Source organism: Anas acuta, chromosome 8, assembly GCF_963932015.1.
Source record: "Anas acuta chromosome 8, bAnaAcu1.1, whole genome shotgun sequence".
NCBI lineage: Eukaryota > Metazoa > Chordata > Aves > Anseriformes > Anatidae > Anas > Anas acuta.
The window spans coordinates 26,550,819-26,574,974 of record NC_088986.1 but is presented as its reverse complement, the minus strand read 5'-3'; the positions used below and the strand labels follow the sequence as shown (position 1 = coordinate 26,574,974).

Below are 24,156 nucleotides of genomic sequence, written 5' to 3'. Positions count from 1 at the left end.
TGTCTTATTTCCTACCAGTTTTCTTTCTTTTTTGCTAAGATGAGAAACAAGACCAAAAAATAAAACCATACACACACACAAAAAAAAAAAAGCATAAGGGAGCCAGGCAAGATGAAGAGCTTAGAGGGAGAGATAAGGATGAGGTAGTTTTACAGATGAGAAATTATTCAGGAGATGCCAGTCTTTCAGAGAACGGGTCGAGGCAACTATAAGCAGAATAATAAAATGAAGCCCTGTAAGAGTATTTCCACAGTAATATCTGGAAGAACCTTATCCTGTTTAGCAGGAACAGAATTTCATTAGAAGTACCCAGATGAATGGGTCTTGTTCTCCTCTTGTCTCTATGGGCTCAATGTATCTTTTGTTTAGCCGTTCGGTATTGAATAAATAAGTAATTCAATTCAGCTCTGGGAACAGAGAAAGTAATTTTATATTCTCCTTGTAACTATTTAATGACTTCCTAAAACATTGATAACCTGGCTCTGTTTAGTCTGCTGACATGCTATTCAGCCATTGGAAGTGATGGTTAAAGCAGCCTCTGAGAACAAGAGATGACAGGGTTTTGACTGTAGAATTATGTGCCTCTTTTTAAAATGTTGCATGATTTTCCTAACAGTCTTTCAAGGACTGAAACAAACAAACAAACACCACCTTTTCTGAGTCCATTTTTGTACTTTTTGAAGAAACCTTTGTGCTCTTCAGTGGTAAAACAAACAAACAAACAAACAAAAATAAGTAATAAGAAAGCTTTTATGTAGTGTGAATAAAATATTTATATTGGGTGCAGGCCACTGTAATAAGATGAAAATAAATATTTCATTTTCTCTGTTCATCCCTTTTAGTAGCTTACTTAGACTTTGAAACTGTAGAAGGTCAGTAAGCACAGATCCAGATGGCTGTGTAGCTTTAGTTTGTTGTACAGGTTCTAGCTACCTGCTAATGCAGCCTTTCCAGAGCTGTTCTCAATGGTAATATTACATTTGGAGTTCTTTTATAGCCAAGCAATTGCTAATTCTTATTCTCATTTACTTCCTGTAATTCTGGTTGAGTTGACGCCCTGTAAGAACAGCTGATACTCATCAGCCTGGGTATAAGACTTGGCTTTGTAGCTATTTAGGTTCTGTATGAAACCACAACCAACCACATCTTTCCTTTCTCGAAGTTATATTAAGTCTGGGCTGCAGAGTCAGAAGATTGTTTCAAGTTCCGTGCCAAAATGGTAATGCTGCCTAATGCTGCCTTGGCGTTTGGCTCTCTTTCGAATAATGTGAAATTACCTGAGTGGAGAGGTACCTGAAAATTCCTGCTTCATAGCCTTCTCTGATATTGTCTTTGTACCGTTTTAGTCTATGCCTTAATTGATTTGATGACTGTTGCATCACAAATTGGAAATCGTAACAATTCCCTTATGGAACTGGAGCCTGGTACAGCGTTGTGACTATGACGCCATATGCACATTTTCCTGGAAGCTCTAATGTAATCCCTTCAAGCTAAAAATCGCAGGAAATGAATGTGATTGTATAATGCTCTAAATCTTTGCACTAAGGAGCGCCATATTTCCTAGCCATCACTTTAATTGGACGTGTCAGTTAACATGAGGTGCCCGGAGAGAACCTCTTTGGATAGGATTAAGATTACCCAATGAAGTGTTTTAAATCTTAAACCTTGAGTTGCTGATGGTGTAACATGCTGTACTTAATCATTTCTGCCTTTTTCTGTCTCACATTCAACAAATGCACAATGTAGTGAAAACCAGGTTGTTTGTTCTAGCAACCTAGCAATGCTTTAACTGCTCTGAGAAGTTTCCAAACCTAGAAATACTGCATGTGGTATGGATATCCAACCTGAGAAGCTGGACCTGGGAAGAACTTCATGCTTGAGTTCTTGTTTGCTGTCTGCATCTTTACCAGGTGCCACGCATACAATATTTTTAATTGCAAAAGTTAAATATGTCTGTCATCTCACTGTGCTTGAGTTGTGGAATGTCGAAGACCAGCAGGTACGGTACTCTTTTGTGCTAGTAGCTTGTTCTGCTTTCGATCCAAATTCTTCAATTTCTCTTGGAAACTTGGGATTTTTCAAAAATACTTCCTCCTTACTCAGATTTCAGTAGAATGTTGTGTAGATTGTTTTTTTTTCTGATTTAGACAAACAAAGAAATGCAAACATTGCGGGTCTGTCACATACTGCATTTCTGTATCTTGACAAAACAGCTGTCTTCTGGTGTTGCTGTTAAAATAGCTGTTGGAGTACTGAGCGTTTGTGATTGCTGCTATTACTGATCTTGCATATGAAGGAAAACTGTTTTAGGGCTAGAATTACAGAAGATCTATTCTTAAAACTAGGTAAATATCAAATAATGATATAACAAAGATATATTAAATCATGCAAAATGTTCTGTTCTGGACTGCAAGCCAAAAAAAACAAAACAGTCCATCTTGAAGAAAAATGCAAAACAAGATACAAATTTGCAAGGCTGATGTCCAACATTTTCTGGAAATATAAGTGCACGCTTGTATAACACTTAGAGGATGTCTCTTACTGATTTTCTTTTCAAAAAAAATCTTCTAGAAAGTAGAACGGAGGCACTTTTGTGAGCTTTTTCAAGTGCATACAGCCTGAAAAAGCTAGAGAACCATATTGCTTCAAGACTAAGACCCTAAGGCTGTCATCTTCATCTTCCTCCTCCCTACCTCCCTCACATCTTACAACTGGGAAGTAGGAAGTGTTCATGTATATTCATTAACACTTAATAAAATTTTGCCTTTTTGCCTTTTGTACACCAAAATTCACAATAGCATAAATGTATACGAATGTGTTTTGGTAGCCACTGTTTTCTATAAGAGCTTCTTTATTCATTGTTCAACATGTAATTTGCAAATTAACTAGTACCTGCTTCTTGCAGCATTTTATACCTGTATGATCACACAGTTATTTGCTGATAATAATCAAAACTATTCCAATGGCTTCTGAAATTATTGCTGCTCAGTTACTTAACTGGAATTGATGTGCATTTTGTTAATTAAGTCTACTTTTTTCTTCACACTGTGAGAATTTTTCTAACAGTGACAGTAGGAAATGAAGTGCCAAGTAGCGCTTAGCTACGTAGGAAACAGCTTGAGGAAAAGTAGTCATGATTTTTGATACACAGGAATATTGAACTTGGAAGATTTTTGTTGTTTGTTTTTAAGACATTTTGCATGTAACTGTGTAACTGATCTTTCTAAAAATCAATTCCACTTTTTTTGGGAAGGAAGAGGTGGAAAGCAGCAAGCAATTGCCTTTTGCTGCAAATAACTGCCACATCCATTTGCACCTATGTTTTGCTGTTACAACGCTTATTTTGTTGTTTGTTCTGCATCCATAAGCCTACTGATAAAAAGCTAATAGTACACAACATTTGTCAAAATCAGTATTTGCCAGTAGTCACAGCAGTCTGAGGTCATTGTTCTGACATCGCCTGGGCGGAAAATACTCTGCATTTTAGAACCTACAGGTGCTGCTATGTATGGATGAGGCAGACTTTGGATTTTCTCCCCAAGACATAAAAAATTAAATATAAATATATAGTTGAAGCCATTTGTTCTACTGTTATGTAGAACAAATATTTGCTTATCACTACTGAAGTGCCAAGTTAGATTGCAGCCTTCGCTTCATAGCACCATTGATGTTGGAGTGTCAAGCTTATTGCTTGTACTGTGGTGCTGACTTCCTGTCCTGAACAAATAGAGAGCCTTGGAGTAAAATACATCTCTTCAGAACATTATTGGACGGAGTACTGCATGCAGAATAACAGTTTTCCCCTTTTACTTAAATTGTGCAGGATGGAGGCTTCTTGCCTAGAGCTGGCTTTGGAAGGTGAGCGGCTGTGTAAAGCAGGAGACTGCCGAGCTGGTGTGTCTTTCTTTGAAGCAGCTGTTCAAGTGGGAACTGAAGATTTAAAAACACTCAGTGCTATTTACAGCCAGCTGGGCAATGCCTATTTCTACTTGCATGAATATGCGAAGGCCTTGGAATACCATCACCATGATTTAACTCTTGCAAGGTAATCTTCTGTCTTTAACCATGTTCTCTGTTTGATACCGTTCTTGCAGAGATGAGCAGTTGGCTGTTTCTTTGCCTACCAAAGCCTGCTATTAACAGTAGATAATGAGCGAAGGAGGTGAGGGCAGAGGGCTGGGGAGTCAGGGAGGTAACTCGATTGCCCTTTAACCTGGGAGCACCGTAATAATCCTGGTACTAACTGAGGCCTCACTGGGTTGTGGGTAATTAAGTAGCTTCTTTAAATCCGCCCTTTCCTGTTTCTAAAATTCAGTCTTTCTGGCCGTCTTGTTTAATAGACAGAGCACATTCATGGTTCTCTATGTAAAACTCACAGTATAATCCTGTGAGGTCTAAAACTACTGTGCATTTCATACACTATTTATGCATCTGACTTTTAATTAGTATGGATCCAATAAAAGACACAAGTACCTAATGTAGAATTTAACCACAGTTTAGGCAAAAATCTGTTCTCCCCACCCCCTTTATCTGTTCAAATACCGTAAGCAGAGAGGTACCTAAATTCACTAAGTGTTCTTGTGGGAAACTTTTTTTTTTTGTTGCGTTTCTCCCCAAATATTCGACACTGAGTGGCTCAAGTGCCCTTCTTCTGCCTTAGGCTTATTTAGAAGCTAGAAATATAATGTTTCCTCTGAGCTTTCTGGGAGACTGGCAGGTCTGATACATCATGTAAGAATGATAGTCAAGTCAAATGCAGAAACAGTTAAAACTATTTGTATAAATTTATATTTGTATTTTTATAAAACTATTTGTAATCCTGGGACAGTCTTTCTGCATAATCCATGTTCTCTTCCTAGGAGAAGTGATGTCTTTTTTCTTTTTTGATTTACAGTAGGTAGATCAACACTGCACAAACAGCACCAACAAAACCAAATGTTTCTGTAACCACAGAGTGAGCTGTATTTATGCGAATGCATTTTAGATATAAAATGAACTGAATACACACACAATTTTAATTTCTTTCAGTAAATTCTTTGAATTGTCTGTCATACATTGATCATCTCCTTGGTTTCAAATTGCACACTGTTTACTGGGTGCTTTTCTGCTGCAATTTTAGGACAATTGGAGATCTACTGGGAGAAGCTAAAGCTAGTGGGAATCTGGGCAATACCTTAAAGGTACTTGGGAACTTTGAAGAAGCTATTGTTTGTTGTCAAAGACATCTGGATATTTCCAGAGAACTTAATGATAAGGTAAGAATTGCTTAGGAATCTGGAAATGAACTCCGAACAAATAATGGTGAACCTTGTATTGGTAATGAGTGTGCCACCTTTCAGGGGGAATTAAATATTGCATATTCAAATATTCCTTCCTGACTATAAGAATGTCAGATGGCTGTTTGCACCTAGAAGTCTACAGTATCCATATTCCCAAATATTTTTTAAGTTTAGTTTTTAATGATAATTGGCCTCAACAGTTATTATGTATCTTACACATCAGAAGGGAATAATGCGCAAAACACTTTGATTGAGGAATGTGACCGGGTGGGAATAATTTGGGCAATGAGAGCATGTGTTGACAAGTAGCTACCAAACCTCTTCTCCCTTCTGTGGCTTGTTCTAATTGCTGTTGTGATACAAGTCTTTGAGGCGTCCTTTTAATACCTTGTTTTTGTTTTAGGTCGGAGAAGCTAGAGCACTGTATAATCTGGGGAATGTTTATCACTCTAAAGGGAAAAATGTAGCTTGTGCTGGGACTTACGATCCAGGGGAACTTCCAGATGATGTGAAAAATGCTTTACAAAAAGCTGCAGATTATTATGAGTAAGTAGCAGTTTTAAATGTTAGTGATTGAGAGGATATGATTGGTCATCTGGCTTGTTAAAATATTGAGGTTTGTGGTATCATGAACTAATGCACCTGTGATTTTTTCCCCCCCTTTAAACAGGAGAGTATGTTATTTTTTGTCAAGCTGCCATTTTCAGCACACCTCTTACTAGCTGGCACGTTCTTTCTGTATGTTAGAATTCAGCAAAACTCTTAGAACCAGGCTGAGACGTATTCTGCATCTAACATAGCTGCTTCACTAGAAATGAGCGTGCCAGCGTAAGAACGCAGTTAAGTTGGATATCTCACAGCAAATGTTTCCTACTCAGTGGAAAACTTGTGTTGCATAAGGGCTATTAAAATAGGACAAGGTAGAATAATCTACTTTTATTTAAACGGGAAAAAGATTTTTAATTAAGTGATTATGAGAAGAACGTAACTTAAAAGTCATGAGTCTTGCTCTTGTCCTCCCTTCCCCCAAAACAGAGAGAACCTGACGATAGTAACAGAGCTGGGTGATAGAGCAGCACAAGGACGTGCCTTTGGAAATCTGGGAAACACACACTACCTTCTGGGCAACTTCAGGAGTGCAGTTTTAGCTCATGAACAGGTACTGCAATGTGCTAGTAAACAATTTTGTTTGTTCTGTGAAATATCACCGGTTGCTACAGATTTTATATACATGTAGGTTTTTGGATATTGTCACAAGCTTTTTAATGCAAGCTTTAGATCTTAAGGGCACAGCCTCAAGTCCAGGCTGTTCTTTTCAAGCATTGTTGGTCTAAAGAACAGATAGGGTGGGAAATCAATGAACATGTGTTTTTGTATGCAAATGTACACTATGAAGTACAAAATGGAGTAATTAATGCAATTCTTTCCCATTTTTAAGCGTCTCCTAATTGCAAAAGAATTTGGTGATAGATCAGCGGAAAGAAGAGCATACAGCAATCTTGGAAATGCCCACATATTCCTGGGAGAATTTGAAACTGCTTCTGAATACTACAAGTTAGTTGACTGTTTATAAATATAGTTTATACCTCTTCTTGTCTAGTTAATTTCTGTTGTGCCTAGTACTATAGCTCACTGTAGAACAGCCATCTCTTCAAAATATACTTAGGAAAGAGCTGCATTTGTTTAAAAAAAAAAAAAAAAAAAGCAACAAAACCCCACTAACCAACCACCCAGCATTTTTCCCTACTTACTTAATAATTCAGGTTCTTTTAGGTGAGCTAATCTTTCAATGTTTTGTTACTTTAAATATATTCTTCTCAGCACTGTAGACATCTTTTTGTTGAGACACATTTATTCAGCTTTATTCTAGAAACAAGCATTCCTGTCTTAGCAAGTTCTGGAATGATCTGAGTAAGTGTAGTACACTGGAGATGGGTACCTGGCCTAGGTACGCTCATTAGCTGGGGTTGGTGGTGCGTATCAACATGGTTTTACACATTTAGTCCATGGTTGTAATCAAGATGGATTCTTCTTCTTCTCTTAAGATTTTGCAAGATGGTAGTTTCTTAGCAGCTAATTTAGAAGTTGTCGTAATTTGTTTAACTTGTGCAACTGATTTTTAGTTGTGCAAATACGCTTTTCAAAACTTTAGTGATTTTTTTTGAGGTAACTGACTTTTGTTTTTTTTTTTTTTCAGGAGGACATTACAGCTGGCTCGACAGCTTAAAGATAGAGCTGTGGAAGCACAGGCCTGCTACAGCCTTGGAAACACATACACTTTGCTTCAGGACTATGAAAAAGCAATTGATTATCACTTGAAACACCTTGTGATTGCTCAGGAATTAAATGATAAGTAAGTCCTAAGAGATTGTTTTATGTATATGACACTTAAACTGAATCCTGTTACCTCTAACTCCACTGTTGTTGTTCTATAAATGACATCTGAATTAACGTGAATTCCCTACAACTAGTTTTCAAATGGAGAGAAAAACTGCTCGTGAAAGGATTGTGGCTAATGAATCTGAGATGAAAGGGGGATTGATGAATGGATGTCTCTGAATCTTCTTATGTTGGTATCATCTTTGTAATATTAGCATTTTTTCCCATGATTTGCTTACAATAATTTTGCATACCTTCATAAGAATACATCTTCTAATTTTCCACAAATGAAGAAAATAGTAAGGGGTGGGGAAGGGAGAATAATCCAGTAGTAAATAATGCTTATTTTAAAATAATAACTATAATAGTTTTTTTGTAATATTTGGTACACTTACCTTTTTTCTTTTTTTTTTTTTTTTTTTTACAACTCATAAATGCACTTTTTCTAATTCAGGAAGCAAAATTTGTGAAAAACAATGAAGTATGCAATCTGAGGCAAAGTAAGGAGGTTATAAAATGTTCCATGCCTCTAAAACTGAAAATAGTGACTTAAATGTTTGCTGTAAATTTAAAAATTCAAGTTTTGATAAGATTTGTTTGTATTTATGCTTATGCCAGATCATAGTCCTTTAATTACAATACTTAGCGTGTTGGTGGTGGTGGAATGGTTTCTGAAGATAGTCTTAATTATTCCTGGCACAGTAATCTGGTAATATCACGCACACCCGACCCCTAGCGTTCAGCGAGTATTAGGAGACAGCCTTGAGCATGTTTCTCTTCTGCAGAATCGGTGAAGGAAGAGCGTGCTGGAGTTTAGGGAACGCGTACACGGCGCTGGGAAATCATGACCAGGCTATGCATTTTGCTGAGAGGCACCTGGAGATTTCACGAGAGGTATGATGCTCACGCTTACATACACTGGTTGCATGGTTTTTGCTCTCACGTAACGCAGTGATGGTACAGAGGTTGTGTCAGTACATGTGATTGTGAGTAATGGAAAGGATATTGGATAATTTCTGAGCTAGTTTATTCAAAGTTATGTCAGCCATACGTCACTGCAGTTGCATCCTTGGTTCTAGTGTCACCTCCAGTAACATCAGCATGGGATCCAAGTTATTAGCCTAGCAGAGGCTAGTTTAGGCTTTGGTTTGAACCTTTTAGTTTTTGTGTACTTCATGAAAAAGGTGGTCTCAGTTTTCAGCGAGGAAAACCTTTTTCTCTCAGAAGTCTGGAAGGACAGTGTTTGTATTTACATATGTATATATTTCTTTACAACTGCTTATTTTATTTGGTTTGCAGGTGGGAGATAAAAGTGGAGAACTCACTGCTAGACTTAATCTCTCAGATCTTCAAATGGTTCTTGGATTAAGCTACAGCACAAACAACTCCATGATGTCAGAAAGCCACGTGGTAGATAACAATTTGCATGGTATGTGCTTTTTTCCGAATGCTTTCTAACAGTAAACTTCAAAATGCATCTGTTATTTGCACTGTTTTCTGACTATAGGTGCTTTATATTTTTTCCCCACCAGCAAAAAAAAAACAAACTAGTTGTTTTTTGCAGTATGGGACCTCCTCACCTCCTGCTTTTTTGATGGGTTTATGTTGTGAATCACAGCTTAATGCCTCGTTCCTTCATATGATCCCTCATCTTCAGTTTCTAATTGTTCCTGGGTTTTGTGTTTGGATTTTTTTTCCCTTTTTTTTAATGTGGGAGATTTGTCTAATACCTGCAAAATTATGTCTTTCTTTTTTTCTTCTAATTCTTTAATTTCTTCTTTTTGGAACACGGGGTTAGAGTTAAAGCTGGTTCATTTGATGTTCATGATTGAATCTAAGGTCCTTGGCTCTTCTCTGTGTCCCATGAAAGCAGCTTACATACCTGAGATTGGTGTGGTTTTAAAGGCTGCCTTTACTAGTGATTATTTATTCTGTGCTGAGTTCTGGAACTCAGAATTGCTTTATCTTGGATATTTGATGAAAACTGCCACAGCTTTGAAGGTGACACAATAAGTTGTAATGATAACAAGATAAACTTCTTTTTTCTTTCTTGAAGGTACCAGACCCAGAGTAGGACGCCGTCACAGCATGGAGAACATGGAACTTATGAAATTAACACCAGAAAAGGTTGGCAATTTTATTCTTTTTGTTCTGCTGGTGAGACAGCAACAAAATCTAAAGGCTTCTGTAAAGTTTTAATATTCAAAATTATCAATGTAGTGCGCATCAAAGGAATTCCTTTCATCTCCTTTTAAAAAGTGTTTTGAGGTTGGTGCAGAAAGTGACTCAGTGTAAAACGCCAAAGTTTTAGCTCAGCTGCTCTGACCAGTTTTCCTTTGGCTACAATCAATTTACTTAACATATGCATAGTGTGTTTCACTAATAAATACACTAAAATGCTTAATGTGGAGTATTATTAGCAACTAGTAACACAGTATTGCAGCTTATTTCTTATAAAGTTTTTTTTTTCCTCAAGATCCTCATGTGGTAGGTTCCAAAAACTCTTTCCATAAATGTCTTTGATATAGAGAACGTATGGCACTAGCGCTATGGTTTGGCTGCACAGGGATACCATCTGCTTGGAGGTGGAATGTGTGTTGGTCTTTAATAAGCTTCAGAAGTCGTTTCATCGGGGTAGGCAGTATTGCTGAAAGATTTGTGATTGTGTTCACACTTTCTGATCTAGGATCAAGATTAAAGGTTTTCTTTTTTTTTGTGTAGATATTACAGAAGTTTGTTAGTTCTGGATGAAATTATCATTTTATAGATAAAATATTTATTTTAAGAGAATTTAGGGGAATTCTCTTTTATGAAAACACTTTCAGGTTGATAAAGCTATCCATTCTGTTACTCACTGAAATTAGATGGACAGCTATTCCTGTTTACTCTTGTGCTCGCATTTTTCTCTCTCTTCCTCTCCAATCTTCAGTGGGAATTCCGTGCATATGAAGGACTATACAGAAAGCTGATTAAATATCTAGGTTTGTTTTGCACTCATGCTTTGTAAAAGTTATTATGATAAGAATGCCATGTTTTGAGTTGACATGAACTACAGCTCCTGCACTGCAGTCAGCAAGGAAAATTTCAGGGAGTTTGATTAGAGGCACCACTTGACCATATTTCGGTCAGTGACAGTACTAACCTGCCTCAGGTAATGAGATATCAATAATTGCACGTCAAGTAAATAGAACTAAAAACTAACTTTTTACTTCCTAGTGGTTGGATAAAATAAATATTGTAAAACGTTTTATTTTGGGGAGGAAAAGAAGACCTGAGTAAGAGGTAACCGTACGTGATCAAAATTAGGTGGCTTAGTTTCATGAGTCTTCCTTTTTTTTAGGTTCAGAACTGGAACAGTGAGATTCTTGCTAAACAGAAACCACTCGTTGCCAAACCTTCAGCAAAACTGCATTTTGTAAATCGCCTAAAAGGCAAAAAGTACAAAACCAGCACCGCCTCCAAAGTTTTGCAGGATGCCAGTAATTCTATTGATCATCGTCTTCCCAACTCTCAGAGGGTAGGTTCAGAGAGCTGTGGAGATGACAGCCTTTACTTATCTCAGTTTGTCCAAAATTATGAAAAACACATTCCTGCAGATGTCCATTTCACTTTTACATGTTTAAACACTGATGGGTGAATCTGGCACTCTTCGTTTGTCTCCTGGGTGGTGACAGCTTTAAGCTTTTTCTACTGTTGGAAGTTTTTTTCCTGGGGGATTTTCTCAAGTTACAGGTCAGCTTGCACATACATTTTATGTCTAGAATTTCTCCCAAACCCTGCTTTTCCTAACTTACAAAAAAAAGTAGCTTTTCTGATTCAAATAGAGGAAGATATTTGGTGTATTTTCTAGGTTATTGCACTCTTCACAAAAATCAGTTTAAGAAAAAAAAAAAGTCATTTGGTCTTGGTAAGAGGAGAGAGGTTTTGACCACAGACCTGAGGAGCAAATGGATATTGCTCATTGCTGTTTTTTTGTCTTCTCTTTCATGGGAATTTGTTTGGGTTGTTGGTTGATTAATGGCTGAGGAGGAATAATTCCATTTGTACTGATAATAGCACTATTTTGTAATGTTTTGGAGAACAAAATGTTTCTAATAGATTTACCTTCCAGAAGTGTTTGCCATATTATTAACATTTCTTATTAGGCTAAATCTCTGTCTATAGAAATGGACGACTAAAAAAAAATTAGCTTACTGGATTTCAGTTATCAAACACATAACTGGAATGAAACTGCCACGCAGCTGTCCTGGGTTTAGGTACTTCTGAGTTCAAAGTACCTTTATTTTTTCTCTCCTCTCCAGAGAAACAGTCGAGAGACGATGGCAGATGAAGGGTTCTTTGATCTGCTGAGTCGATTCCAGAGTAACAGGATGGATGATCAGAGATGCTACTTCCAGGAGAAGAACAGATTCTCAGCTGCTTCAGTAGCAACATCCTCTACTCCACCTAAAACAATGAGAAAATGTAAGTTTTAAAAACAAAACCTGTAGCTTTCAGTTCCTGTCGAATGACATCCTAAAACTGTATTTGAATGGAAGGGTGCTTGCTTCTGGGCTCATTTGTTTTTGTTCTTCCTCCCCCAGCCTTTTCTACTTCTGTAGTCTCACCCCACACGGATGAATTTCTGGACTTACTTGCCAGCTCCCAGAGCCGCCGCCTAGACGACCAGCGTGCTAGCTTCAGTAACCTGCCGGGCCTTCGTCTTAACCAGCACAACAGCCAGTCAGTCCTGGGGCACTTGATGGCAAGTAACAACAGAGAGCTAGACGATGACTTCTTTGATATATTGATAAAATGCCAGGTAAGAGTCTGAGTCTTTCGGGGTTTGATTGTGCATCCTAAATATTTAGTGTCTTCAACTAAGTCTCTGTGCTTCTCATGTGTTTTAAGATACAAATTGATTTGGTGGGTAAGAAGGTAAATACATACACATAGGTACATAAATATACACACACACATATGTATTTTCTAATGTTACTGCTTTATGCACAAAAGAGTTGCTTATTTTGAGACTTTTATCTCAAAGTCAACTCTATTCAAGGACATGGTTGCAGTCCACAGCCAGAGCTTGTAAAATCTGACCAGGAGCTGGCAGCTGTGTGAAATGAACACAGAAACAAGCTCAGGCATTTCATGCAAACTGCTCTGTAACATCAGTACATTTAAATGGCAGTCTGATGAGTCTGAAGAAAACTCTCTCTAATATTGCTTATCCAAACCTTACTACAGTGTAGCTATTTTTATTCCCTGTATAGTGGAAGGAAGGAAGTCAGTTGTAAAATCCTTATTTTTGTAATAGAAGCGCTAAGGGTAGCAACCCTAGCCTAAAGAACAATGCTGGTATGTCAGAAGACAACCATGTTTTTGGTCATGAGACTAGAACTAATAGAATTAACACTGAAATTCTTCCAGCAAAAGACAGTTGAACCATGTTCTGCAATAGGAACAAGAACTAAATTGGGGGTTTTATTTTCTGATACAGTTGGAGGCACCATTTTTCTACACTTGTAATTTTACATTAGTAACTTCATTTGAGAATGGTTAAGGCCTAGTTAGCTACTTGCACCAAAGCTTAACTAACTGTTAAATCCATGAATAGCTTTAACTCTGGGAAAACAGAAACTTACTTTTAATGATTTTTCACTCATATTGTTCACTTATCGATATATACATGGGGGGGGGAGGGAGAGGAGGAAGAGAGACAGACTGTGTATATGTATATATATATTCCTGTAAATATGCAGCTTTATTGCCTGGTCTGTCTGCAGGGCTCCAGACTGGATGATCAAAGATGTGCTCCTCCATCATCTGCAAAAGGACCAACTGTACCAGACGAGGACTTTTTCAGCCTGATTTTGCGATCACAAGCTAAGAGAATGGATGAGCAAAGAGTCCACTTACCCTCTGCTATAAAAGGACCAAGTTCTAGCTGAGGAAATTAACAGGCTCGTACTGTACACTAGCATCTTAGGAATCAATTATATTTGTTGGAAAACATAAATGCCTTTTTACAAAAGACTTTAATTAGTAGTTTTGTCTCCTTTCTAATCATTTTTGTATAATAGCAGCATCATGCTTGTGATCAGTAGTTGGAGTTGCCACTGTTCCTTATATTGGCAGCTACTTTTAGCAGTGTCTGAGATACTGATTACTGTATCTCCCTCTTAACTGCTCTAGTTGATGAACATTAACATCATTTTTTTGCTGTCATCAAGGTATTCTCAGTGCTGATGTGTGGACTCTCCCACATCTAGTGTTAAGACCTAAGTGTATATGTTCTTTTTAAAGAAAACTTGATTTTTTTTTTCTGATTTGTACCTCCCTGGAAAACTGTCCCATTTTCTTTTATAATTTTTTTAAAAAATAAAAGTAATTGCGAAATAGCTTGAGTACTTAGTCTGTCTTTTCTTCTTCCAAACTTTCTGCAGTCATGATTATTTAAAAAAAATATTTCAAAACCTAGTTTTACTCCTCTTTGAAACAAAAACATTATTTTAAAAATATGCTGGGTTTATTTGGGCAGTATTTAGTTAACTTAAATATAAAACTGCACTGTACAATGTGTACTACTACACTGTACTGCACTACTGCAATGTAGGAAACAGAAGACTATTTTAAACATATACTTGTATCTAAGTATATTTATATATTATTTAGCGTATAATTATAATAGTACATTTATTTACCAGCTATCAATGCTGTTCTATAGATTGTGGTACATTTCCACCACCACTGGTGTTCTACACTAAAGTTTTACAGACCCGCTCTCGTAGTTTTTTAAGCCCTGAAAAATCGACCTCTACTGAAACATTTTTTTTTTCTTCTAAGGAGAAATGCCAGAACATTGCTCCACAATCAGGTGTACCATCATTTTAGTGAGCTCATCTTTGGTACATGTGCTTTAGTGCTTCTTATTCCTTGTTCAGCTTTGAACATCCCTAAAACAAACTGATACAACATCAGTTTCTCACATTTCTGCCCTTGATTTCAAGATGCCCCAGAACTGAGCTGATGAATAGCAATTCTATCTACTGAAAACTGGTTTTAAAGAATAAAAACAAGGGTAGGCTTTCCTGAGACTTCTATTTCAGCTGCAATTAGTCTTACATCAATTATGTGACTATCAGCAACTTTCTTCAGGCTGTTTTCCAGTTATCTGATTAGGGTTATGTTTGCTAATCACAGAGTATCGGTGATTTCCTACCACAGATTATCTACTTTTACTTGAAACTTGTGCCACAAACTTGATTTCAAACAATGCCAGCCACCTGCACAGAGCTGTTCTCTTGGCTACTTAACGTTGTATTATCCTTCTTAAAAGCAGATTGATTTCCAGTTCCAGTAGTACGTATACCATCACCACTTTTCACCCCTGCCTCACAGCTATGCTGACCACTGCTTTGACCAACAGTGAGTTCTCATCAGCTTACTGAGCCCTCATTTAGAACTGAAACATTTCAGAACTAGAGCAGAGCTACTTAAGTATGGGACAATTAAAGATTAGACAGAACTTACAGCAAAGGTTGCGGGTTCCTCACTCTCCTCCTTCCTGTGAGTCGCACGTGCTGCTCTTTTTCTTCTCTTCAAGTGGCCCCCCTGTAGAACTTGTTCCTTCTAGGTTTTTATTAGGATCGCATTTTTCTCCAGTCTCTTGCTCTGCTTTGCCTGTCTGCTGTTTCTGCTGTTCCCGTGCATGTTCTTCAGTAACAGTTGTAGCTGGGGCAGTTTCTACTCTACAGACTTCAGACTCAGTGTGCAATCTCTTCTGTAAAAATTAATAATAAGCTATTAATCAACCAACCCAAACTGATGGTGGCCATTCCTTCAAGTGCCTCTTAGCTCAAGGGCAGAATTCCCCCAGATCTCCTAACTTTTAAGTACAATTGACTGGTGTCTTGGTATCTCTTTTTTTTTTCCCCTTAGGGAAACAGCACATGGAAATAAGCACAATCTAGAGTACAAATCTGTGTAAAATTTCCTGTAATTCAAAGGAAAGTCCATTGGGCTTTTTTCCTCTTACACGAGTAATCTATATTCCTGAGGCTGACATAAATACTGTCATACAGTTACAAGTACGTAAGATCTCTCAAAACAAAGGAAGTCTCTACTACCAAATATTTTCGTTCACTGTGTTCCTGACAGAGTTAACCATCACACAGTATTTTTCCAGAGCAAAATATGCCCAAAACAACCTGTACCACATGGTTCTATAGCGGAGCACAGGTACCTCTCCTCACAAGGCTTGGGTAAGCCTGTTGTTTAACCACGTTCTAGCACATGGCACAGAAATCTAGCAAACTGAATCCCAGCTCAGAGACTAACATACACCAGGGTCTGTTTTTTGAGACTCTTCTACTTGTGTGTCTGGCTCACTGCTCGCATGCAACATGTCAGGGCTTCTGCTGCCATTTCCAGGTCTCAGCTGAGCATCTCCTCTGTCATAAGGTCCTCTATAAATGTAAGCAATCTGTGAATAGCAGCCATCCGATGCACTCCTGTCATATCGCCCAAAGTCTATTTTCTCCTGTTGACTGTCAGGTGGAGGAAGTGTCTTCCTCTGAGAAGATGTGAAGTATCTTATCATAGGCACGGATGATCCTGCACCATAGCAGAAAGCCTGGGGGTGGGAAAACAGAAACAGAAGTGCAAACATTTGCAACCTACAGGTTTCACACAGAATTCATAGTCACAAACCTGAAAAGCACAAAGAAAAGCATGGATGACCAGAATAGCTGTGATAAAATTCAAGCTCTCCGCAGTCTGACCATGCTGCAGCAGCTGCCAGGTTGTAGCCCGTCCTTAGTGCTAGAAGGAAGGTGCTGAAGGCTCTACCTCAATGTGTTATGTACAAAATGCCAATTAGATGCATCACTGTGTAATGATACTTAAGAAAAGGGAACATAATTTCAACTAAACTGTCAGAGTCTAGGATTGTAAGCAGTTTCATGCTATTTTATCCTACTTGTGTAATGTGAAAGTGATGCAATTTCAATACAAACTGAAGTTATTTTAATAGCTAAACCAGCTGTACTTATAAAGAGTACCATCTAGAAAAAAATCCCTTGTAGAAATAATTTCATCTGTGCTAGGAAATCTGTTTATCAGTACAAATAAGCAATAATTAATAACATAATGATACTTAAGTATAAATAAGTTTAGTATATAAAAATAAATGTGAGCTTTGAAATATAAGAAAGGCATACAAACCAGGACACCCAGAGCCATTATAATTAGCACTGGGATCTGCAGGATCAGTGGTATCTCCTTCATAAGCGCCTTGATGAATTCTCCAATGCCTTGTCCCACGTGCTTCAAAGGCTCAGTTACGAAGTTGGTGAAAGTAATAGCCAATGCCTAGAGAAACACAACCCCAAAATGATGTTGTCGCTGCTGACAAACAAATATACGCAGTCTGTCTGGGTCTGGCATGTACCTTTGTTGGTGGAACCAGCAGAACAGGATTCACTAGTAGTGTTTCATAGTACTTCTGGCAGGGATCATCCTGAAGTGTCCACTTACTTCTGAGCCATTCTGTAGTCAAAGCAGAGACACATTTTTACTACTTTTTAAAAAACGCATTTTATGACATTGTTATAATACAGAAAGTAGCATTTCAACTTCTAATGGAAATCTTCTAGATATGGTTCAAAGCCCAGTTTTATTTTTTAACAATCTGAGATTAGCTTGGCAATGTAGCTTATTCAGTCACAGGGATGCAGAGAAGGAAGGAAAGAGAAGAAAATAAGTTTTTCCCATGTTTAGTCAAGAAAGTTCTCTCTATTGGAAGAATTTAGAGTCTAGAAGTCACAGAAGAAGCAGCAGCACGGCCTCTGGAAACACTTATAATCTGGCACATTTTGTCCATAGGCACTGAAACAGAAGTAACGTTGCGTGTTTCCACTTACCTGCCAGGCTGCAAGTATGCAGAAGAATGTTTGTGCACCTGGTACATTTCAAGAGAGCATCTTAGATCTAACCTGAAAGTCTCACTCCTTCAGACAACTTCAAGTAATTTATGACACCAGTGTTTGTTCCTGTAGTTTGAATTCAGTGTAGTCATACCAAAAACCATCGAAGTTTGACATAAAGCAATCACAGCCACTACGTTCCAAGAAAAGACCACAACAGACACTCATTAAGAGTTGCTATACTTAATCTACCTGCGATACCACTGGATAACAAAGAATGGCTATCAAAAAATTTAGACATCTCTGTATAATAATGAAAGTAGAGTTGCAAGATTGAATTTCCAAACTCTGTTGTATTCACATGCCTGAAAGATGGAAAAAAATCTTTGATTCTGCCATTCTATCTTTGATGACCTGCACCGAACGGCACAGGGGGTGGGGGAGCTGGTGAAACACTCATGGGCCAAGTTTTAAAGGAAAAGAACTAACCCCAGGACAGGACCTAAGAACATTTTTGCCATCGTCTCTCCTTCAAAGGCCTAGCAAGGAAAGTCTTGTGAAATGGAAAAATGGTAAAACCACATAATCATTTATTGCTCAAGAACATTCAGTGTACTTACAATTTATGAAGAAATTAGAGTATTTGGGGCACAATTACTGAGTATTTTGTGATCTTAAAAACTATCACAAAACAATTACACAAATATTTACCAAAAAGGCTGTCCTTCCAGTTCAATTTCTCAGCACAGACGTTATCAAACTGCTCCATTTTGGCAATTTCTGCTTGGTGCTGCGCGAAGGCCAGCTGCAGGAGAATCAGAAATATTTGTAAAAAATAAAGAGAGAGATGCCAGCATCTGTAAAAACTTTTAAGATTCATTGCGCATCTGAAAAAGCAACATTCCACGAGCCAAACCCTGTTTGAAGTTTCTTTGCAGGGACAAAACTAGTTTGAAAAGCACTGACTGCTCCCACCACAGATCTTCCTGCCGCCAGCAGCACAACCCTTGGGACAGTCCACAAGAGCTTTGCAGCCCCCGGGGGCCGAGACCCATCCCCGCAGCGTGCACAGGTCGGGTGCAGGGCACCCAGACCCCAAACCCCGCTTGGCAGCGGGCAGCACAGAGCCACCTGCGCAGAACAAAACACAGCCTTTCATCCCTTCTTTATTTTGCAGTCAACTAAATAACCTGAACTCCCTCACAACTGTCAGGTTTTAAGCCTAAAAGCCATTTAGGTTTCAAAACAACTTACTTTATATAAGTAAAACCAGTTCCATCCAAAACTGATGAGAAAACTTATTAATACAATACGTTTCAGCTGAACAAACAAATGAATACGTGTCCACAGCTCTGTAGCTATTAAAATCACAATGCACACTAAGCACAAGAGCATCTGAAAGAGAAGATAGGAAAGAATTGTGATCCGGATTTTCCAAGCTTACAATCAGGACATCTGAAAAAACTGTCAGCTTTCATTTTTACCAGCATCACTTACACAGAAGCAGTTAGGAAACTTCTTGTTTTCATAGCACATCTGTTGCAGCACAAAGCAGAAAAGCATCATGGTATTACTAGCAGTCATTCCTATCACAGCCTTATGTTTCCATTGCTCTTTTTTTCCTTATATTTTGTTATTTCTTCCTTATGACATGTATCACATTACCTATCATAAGTTAAAACTACAAAATGGATACAATCCAACACGAGTGTTGAAGTGCATGCTATGAACCACAGAACCACTGCAGCCAACTGCCGCAGTTAAGAGGCCAAGTTACGGTTTAAGTACCAGCAGCAGGACTTCGGGGAAGCACTCTGCAGCCTTTTTCCATCTGAGGACTCCTGAGAACAAAGTTACGATGTGGACCACTTGCTTTTTTATTTGTCTTCTATGAACTACCTGAAAACTAGACAAGCTTATTCTCAGTTCAACATTTTCTAATTCCATTTAGAGAATATGACGTTTTCACACAGTCACAATCTCCTCTCCAACACTAGACACTTTTTTTTCTACTCAATTCATAACTCTAACCTATAAAATCTAAGACATCAAATATATACTTGTTTCCATAGAAAAGTATTCCAGCTCCTGCAGGAGCCTGAACAAGAGGCAAATCTGTAAAATGAGCAACTTGTGCATTATAAATGTAAGTGATGAGAAACTAGTCTAAGGAATCACACAACGCAGATATAAAAGCAAGAAAAAAATGCATACCACAAAAAAAAATAATAAAAAATTGCAATTCTACGAAAAGAAAAGCAGACCATGAAGAAAAAAAAAAAAGTTAGTTCTTAGTTTAACTGACTATATCACCTCTACCTTCAGCAGCCAAGAAGCAAGAGTGACTCACTGTACATACAATGGAAGGAGCTGATTTTCATGTGGATTTAAGACTGTATTATCATTGGCTAGACTTGCACAAAGAAACTGGAGAAAACAGTAATTAAAAAATAAATAAATAAATAAATATCACCTTCCTTCTTCTCTTACCACAAACATATTATATAAATCAATTCCAAAAGTGTCTTCAAAGTTCCAATGCCAAGCTTCACTATCATGGTGCTTAAAATTGATCAGAATATCGCTAAGGGCATCATCCACAGCCCCTGACTGCCACGTTTCCTCGTTGAGAAACTTGAGGATTTCCAAATGCGTCTGTTTTGTTAGGATGATCTCAGCATCGTAATGCACACGGTCCGTGTCTTCCTCAGGCTGAGTTAAAAGCAAAGCAAAACAATGGTCAGAAGTTGTCTATTGGGAAATACAAGGATATATGAAAAACTGTATCGCTGTGCCAAATCCTGACTAAAGACCCTCATCCTATGCCAGCCCCTTTTTGTGGTAGTCTGCAGGATGAAGACATGGGGTAGGGAGCCCACTATAGCTCTACGATCCTTCTGTTCATTCACCTCACCCCTATAAATCATGAGCTCAACTGTTTTGTTCTCTTTCAATTCTACTGCAAAAAACTAAAACCAATGAAGTGTTATTAAAATTTTATAATTGCTTCTCATTAATAGCTATTAATGACTAATGCATTGTGTGTGACACTGAACTCAATCTTGCCTAGGTAATACAGATAGAAGCTATTAAGCATGGAAATAAGAAATTTTACGTTGCTAAGTATAATGTTCTTTTTAAAAATATTACTTTTGCTAATTGCTAAAAATTTATCCTTCTACCTCTGAACAGAAAAGAAAGTATTTCCAAAGACAATAAAGTAACGAGGTGATTCTTATACGCAGACTCCAGAAGCTACTACTCCTAGATGGGTAGCGTGGTAAGTCTAAAACAAAGGCATAAAAACAATGAACAAACGAGATCAGGCTCTCTTCAGTTTAACCGCCATTGACATGAACTGGAGGAGGTATTACTGTAGCTGCACCCCAGCAACCGATACTTGGATACACATTCTGATTTCACAATCTTCCCTCAGATGCTTTACAGATAAAGTGGCAACTGAACAAACAGCGGTTACTCTAACAGCAATACTGGTTGCACATTCTTGTATCATCTTTTTCTTTAAATCAAAATGAAAGGAACTGAATTGTAAAGTATGAGAGAATAATTAATCAATACTTATTAACTGTGAAAAACAAAGGAAGTGGTAATATGAATTCAAATTCATTTTAAAGCAATATTCAAATACTTACAAGGCCAAGTTTTCCAGCCTCATTTAGAATCTTATTCAAGTATCGCTTAAAAATATAAAAGCTCCGGCTTTCCCGGGATTTGGCATTCCTCTTCTCGCATTCTGCGATCTACAATGGAAAGATGCTTTCACTCGTTTGTTGCTCAAACCAGCTCATTTGTAAGAGATAAAAAACCACCACAAAAACACATTACACCCACAATTAATGGAAGAGCATTAGTTTCGCAATAATCCCATGATTGAATCCCAAATTAAAAATCATACGTAGTTGCTATAGTGTAAGTTTCCATTCTGCTGCTGCTTTCCATGGCTTTGGCCAAATAGGAGGGGTTTCAGCTCTGGTGACAGCATGGTTTGAATACCAACCTCAGTAAGACGAGAAAAACTTAAGATCTGGATCTCCTTAATTTTTAAGTTCCTATCCAAACATACTAAGTCAAGCAGTATTAAAATTACATTTCACACTGGGTCTCCAAACGGATGAGGGAAGCGGGTCTTGGTAGCTACACAGCATGACTGCATCCTTCTGAGCTCAGGGGAAGTGCACTCCTTACACCCACAGCCCACCCCTTAAAATCTTACAGAACTGAGCAGCTCAAACAGGTCAGGTACCCTGGCTATTGGCAGCACGGAGTAACACCGCCACCACCATGGTTAAACTGTCAGCACCGAACAGCACACAACTCCTCCTGACTTCTGTTACAGCTCAGAATGTTTTAGGGAACAGGCCTTGGTAGGCTGAGCAGCAATTTGGAATTAAGGTCAAATCACTTTTAGTTTTTCCTCTAAAGTTACATGAAGAAGTACAATCCTATACAATCCATGATCTCTCTCAAACCGTGCAGCAATTCACCTGCTCTATGCTATCCACTGCCTCTGCACTGTCAGAAAGCACAAACTAGAAAAGACCAGAAAACATTCTGAAGCTCCACCACAAACCTTCTGTTGCAAGGAATCCACTTCCCTGAAGCAACTTGGTAACTTTTCAGTGTTGACTGTATCCACTGTCTTATCCTCAGAGTCATAATAGTTTACCTAAAATTACAAAAGAAGAACAATTTGTCAATATGCCACGTTACACTCTTATGGTCAGCTCACTTTAAAAAAAGCAAAGGGGCTAAAAACAGCGTTGGCCTTTTCTGCATGTACTCCCTCAGCTATATTCTGCTGCCTCTCTGCTGTTGTTTTAGGCTCCATCCGGAGTGACAATTGCTTTATGCTTATCTAAATGCAGGCTGCCATCAAAAGGAGAGGTCGTGCCCTTTCCTCCCCCACCTGCCCTTTCCCCTCCTCTGAGTGTTGGTGACCACATGAGCCCACAGAGCACCAGATTAGATATCCAACTGGCTAAAAACTGACTCAGCAAGCACACACCATTTTCAGCCAGATGAAATTCCCAGCCTGGCTGGCCACACAGCCCGACTGGAAGCAAACACTGAGCACGTTCCTTGTTGCGTGCTCTAACCTTCCTGTTCCCCTTCGCTCTGAAACAACATCCCATGTTCTCTGGCTATTGCCCAGCTGCAGTCTTAGCAGTGCTTCTTCTACACAACTTGGTATGCACCTTGCAGAAAGTCTCCAAAAGGAAGCACAATGTCACAGAATTAAGTGACCTCACGAGAACACATCACCCGATAGCAAGTTTTGTTTCGGCTGCAGAGCCTGCCTAAAACCTCTCACTGTACAGCAGAAAACTAAAATCTCCCTGTAGAGCAGAAAGTAAATTCTTGAACGATTATTCCAAAGCAGTCATATTTCTCCCTTTTTTCATGGGAGACAATAGGAGAACTCTGAATATTTGATAAAAGTAGAAGCAGTCGGGCAGCGCGGTTAAAGACTCCAAAGCTTGCTGCTGAACTTCACAACTGCTGACAACTACCAGCTGCACCTGAGGTCGGTGCAGGCTGAGGGGTGACTCTGTGGAGATGAATAACGTAGCCTGTATTTTTTAAGCTCCATAAAACTAACTTCTGAGCCATTAAAATAATATCACTCAAGACTGCAAAGCCAAACTTTAAAACTGAAGAATGACGAGATCAGGGGTGCCTGTACAACCACCTGATGGCTTACAGCGCCTTGTGTGCACATGTACCACAGACAAATAATATTCATTTCACGATACACACACACAGCCCCCGACGCAGGACAGCTGAGTGCAGTTCCCTGCCTCACAGTTACCTGTTCACGGCTCACCGTCTCCAGACTCAGGGCAGTGCGGTACCAGCCCCTCTGATCCCCTTCCACAGATCCCAGTGCCCAGCGCTACAAAACTTCCACAACTCAGGAGGCGTTGGAGGGCTTTACTCCTGCATTACTGGGGAACCAGGTAATCCAAGCCAAACGTGACCACTGACTGCGGATCTTCCAACTTCTACCGACTGAACCCTTGGAGATCCTCAGCACTTACCTCAGAGACCACCAGCAGCTGCTGCGCCCCGGACTCAGCGCAGCGGCTGCAGAGCCGCCGCCCGCCATGGAGGATATAACTTTACAAGGTGATACAAGCATCATTCTATTATAAATAATGATATATTGCTATAGGCCTTATTTCTTACTATAAATAGCGTCTACTGTTCTGTCACACAACCCTGCCAAACTCCACAGCCCCGGGGCTATCTCTCCGCGGCTGCCGCAGCCCCCAGCTCACCCCTCCCTCCGGGCGCTCCCCGCACCTTGTAGGGCCTCCTCATGGCCCCGGCGGCCGCGTCGTAGTTGAGCATGTCGGTGGGGTCGATCCACTCCTCGTCGGGCGCCGCGGCGGCTCGGGGCAGCAGCGCGGCGCACAGCAGCAGGGCCGGCAGCAGCGCGGGCCCGCCGCGCCTCATGGCGCCCGCACCGCGCCCCAGCCCCGGCCCCGGCCCCCGCCGCAGGCCGCGCTCCTCGCCCGGCTCCCGGCAGCGCCCCCGGCCCCCGGCCCGCCCCGCTCCGCCTCAGCGCG

At 39.3% G+C, this 24,156-nt stretch overlaps 2 protein-coding genes across 6 annotated transcripts in view; one reads left to right on the top strand and one right to left on the bottom strand.

The window, feature by feature from the left end:
• The window catches only part of GPSM2 (G protein signaling modulator 2), a 25,538-nt gene extending 11,491 nt beyond the window's left edge, over nt 1-14,047 (top strand). For all 4 annotated transcript variants that reach the window (XM_068690276.1, XM_068690279.1, XM_068690277.1 and 1 more), the window contains 13 exons: nt 3,824-4,045; nt 5,120-5,255; nt 5,683-5,825; nt 6,315-6,438; nt 6,718-6,833; nt 7,477-7,632; nt 8,444-8,552; nt 8,958-9,087; nt 9,715-9,785; nt 10,999-11,175; nt 11,960-12,122; nt 12,242-12,459; nt 13,427-14,047. In XM_068690276.1, the coding sequence (XP_068546377.1) occupies nt 3,824-4,045; nt 5,120-5,255; nt 5,683-5,825; nt 6,315-6,438; nt 6,718-6,833; nt 7,477-7,632; nt 8,444-8,552; nt 8,958-9,087; nt 9,715-9,785; nt 10,999-11,175; nt 11,960-12,122; nt 12,242-12,459; nt 13,427-13,591 (1,930 nt within the window). In that variant the 3' untranslated portion in view covers nt 13,592-14,047. The remainder of the gene's footprint in view (nt 1-3,823; nt 4,046-5,119; nt 5,256-5,682; nt 5,826-6,314; nt 6,439-6,717; nt 6,834-7,476; nt 7,633-8,443; nt 8,553-8,957; nt 9,088-9,714; nt 9,786-10,998; nt 11,176-11,959; nt 12,123-12,241; nt 12,460-13,426) is intronic.
• CLCC1 (chloride channel CLIC like 1) lies at nt 9,763-24,152 on the bottom strand. 2 transcript variants are annotated; one of them, XM_068690283.1, is made up of 11 exons: nt 23,891-24,148; nt 22,158-22,253; nt 21,220-21,327; nt 20,057-20,278; nt 18,821-18,961; nt 18,278-18,371; nt 17,092-17,189; nt 16,866-17,012; nt 15,985-16,275; nt 15,174-15,423; nt 9,763-12,104 (listed from the first exon to the last, which is right to left on the bottom strand). In XM_068690283.1, the coding sequence occupies exons 1-10, from the start codon at nt 24,041-24,043 to the stop codon at nt 15,193-15,195; spliced, it is 1,581 nt and encodes a 526-aa protein (XP_068546384.1). In that variant the 5' UTR covers nt 24,044-24,148; the 3' UTR covers nt 9,763-12,104; nt 15,174-15,192. The 2 variants fall into 2 exon arrangements, with proteins under 2 accessions (XP_068546384.1, XP_068546385.1); XM_068690284.1 differs by lacking the exon at nt 9,763-12,104 and having other exon boundaries at nt 15,299-15,420; nt 15,981-16,275; nt 23,891-24,152.
• Nucleotides 24,153-24,156: the final 4 nt, after the last annotated feature.

Coding starts and splice junctions, on each gene's coding strand:
- CLCC1 (XM_068690283.1), bottom strand. CDS start 24,043: ATGAGGCGCGGCGGGCCCGCGCTGCTGCCGGCCCTGCTGCTGTGCGCC. Junction 16,276..16,865: donor TAATGGCTCTGGGTGTCCTG/GTTTGTATGCCT, acceptor TCCCACCCCCAG/GCTTTCTGCTATGGTGCAGG. Junction 15,424..15,984: donor CTCAAAAAACAGACCCTGGT/GTATGTTAGTCT, acceptor TAATTTTTACAG/AAGAGATTGCACACTGAGTC.